At 60.6% G+C, this 1,687-nt stretch overlaps 1 protein-coding gene across 1 annotated transcript in view; it reads right to left on the bottom strand.

Annotated features, from left to right (window-relative positions):
- Positions 1 to 186, bottom strand: part of LOC103776298 (mas-related G-protein coupled receptor member H-like) — a 1,056-nt gene extending 870 nt beyond the window's left edge. Inside the window, exon 1 of the mRNA XM_008943803.1 lies at positions 10 to 186. Coding sequence (XP_008942051.1) covers positions 10 to 186 — 177 coding nt within the window. The remainder of the gene's footprint in view (positions 1 to 9) is intronic.
- Positions 187 to 1,687: the final 1,501 nt, after the last annotated feature.

The following is a 1,687-nucleotide window of genomic DNA, read 5'->3' as shown; positions in this document are numbered from 1 at the left end:
GATTTAGACGGTGGTGGGGTCCCTGCGGGGGCGCCAGCCGAGCAGCCAGAGGACAGCCCCGTTCCCCAGCAGCCCCCCGAGGCAGATGAGCAGCGTGACACAGTCCAGGGCCACGTCGGTGACCTCCACCCTGCACGGGTCACCTCCCTCCGTGGTGGGCGTGGGGGAGGCTGGAGGTGGGGCCATGTGGCTCAGGTCCACGGATGGACACCGGGCAGGAGGTGGGATGAGGTCCCCAGCTGCGGATGGGGTGTTGGTGCTCAGAGGAGCTGGGGCTGAGCCACGCAGCCCCTCGCCAGCTCCCTGCACCGGGAGGAGCTGGCAGAGGGTGAGTGAGATGAGCTGAGACGGGGAGGGGTGGACACAGTGAGGTGGTGGAAGGGTATGGGAGGGGAGGGAGGTTCACCAGGACGTGCAGAAGGCAAGCTCAGGGCAGCGGGGAGAGGACCTGCAGAGAGCTCTGCTGGTCACTGGGAGAGGGTGGGAGGGACGTGGCTGCTGGGTGAAGGAAGGTGAGGTGGGGCTGCAGGAGAACCTTGCACTTACCTGCCAGCCCTGCTGGAGCAGCAGGCAGGGGCTGGCTCTCCACGATCAGCGTCGCTCTCTTGGCATCTCACACTCCCTTCCGACCCATTTGCTGGAGCAGATCCTTCCAGGAGAGCTGCATGAAGAAGAAAGCCCCCAGGTCCCCAGGAGGTCCCCGCTCTCGTCCCACCAGCTCGTCTCCTCTTTCCCCAGCAGCACTGGGGTCGTGGGGGAGCCAGGAAGGGTTTTGTAACTGGGGCTGCGTCAGAGCTTCGTTTCCTCGGGTTTATTTATCTGTCCCTTTTTTTTTTTTTGCCACAAAGGAAGTGGCTTCTGCCAGAAGCTCCACAAGCACAACTTTGTGAATGGCTCCTCGTTGACTCCTGATTAGAAACATTCCTGCCTGGACAACAACCCAGCTCGCTGGCTGCCTTCCACCTCCTGGAAGCTTTCTGCCCTTCTTCCTTTGTCCCCAGCCTGTCCCGGGGCTCCCTGGACCTCAGAAGCCCTGAGGGGACAGAGCTCCACGCTGGTGGTGCTGGTGGTGGTGCTGATGAGATGCTGGTGGTGCTGGGGGAGTGGCTGGATGCTTCTCAGAAGCGACTCCCCTTCTGGGAAGAGCTGAGGGGCCATTGCCAAGACCTCCCCTGGCCCCGGGGAACACACCTTTAAACCAGAGCCAGGAAGGAGCCTTTCTTGTCCCTCCAACCCAGGCTGTGCCAGCCCAGCTGAAGGACAACCAACAGTTGTTTCCACCCATGATACCACGACCCCAGCACTTATAACCCAGGTTAATTAGTGCTAACACCCCTCAGTAAAAAATGAAAGGGGTTAGAGACCAGCTTTGGGGTGCTGTGTTCCCCCTCCCAAGCTGTCACAGTTTGCTGCAGCCCTCCCAGCTCTCCACCAGTGGCACATCCTCCTCCTCCTCCTCCTCCTCTTCAGCTTGTGGTTGGTTTTAGATGCTGCTGTCCCTTTGGTAGCCCACATAGCCCAGGCTACAGCTCCTGGGTGTTATTAAACCCTCCTTTGGTTCAGGGCTCCTGAGCACCTCCACCACCCCTGGAGGGGTTTCTAAGCCATGGAGATGTGGTGCTGAGGGACACAGGGCAGTGGGGACCTGGCAGGGCTGAGGAACGTGCTGAGGAGTCAATGATCTTAA

The sequence above is a fragment of the Merops nubicus genome, unplaced genomic scaffold (assembly GCF_000691845.1).
Source record: "Merops nubicus isolate BGI_N331 unplaced genomic scaffold, ASM69184v1 scaffold7247, whole genome shotgun sequence".
Taxonomy (NCBI): Eukaryota; Metazoa; Chordata; class Aves; order Coraciiformes; family Meropidae; genus Merops; species Merops nubicus.
The sequence above is the reverse complement of the archived record's forward strand: the minus strand, read 5'-3'. Positions and strand labels throughout refer to the sequence as shown.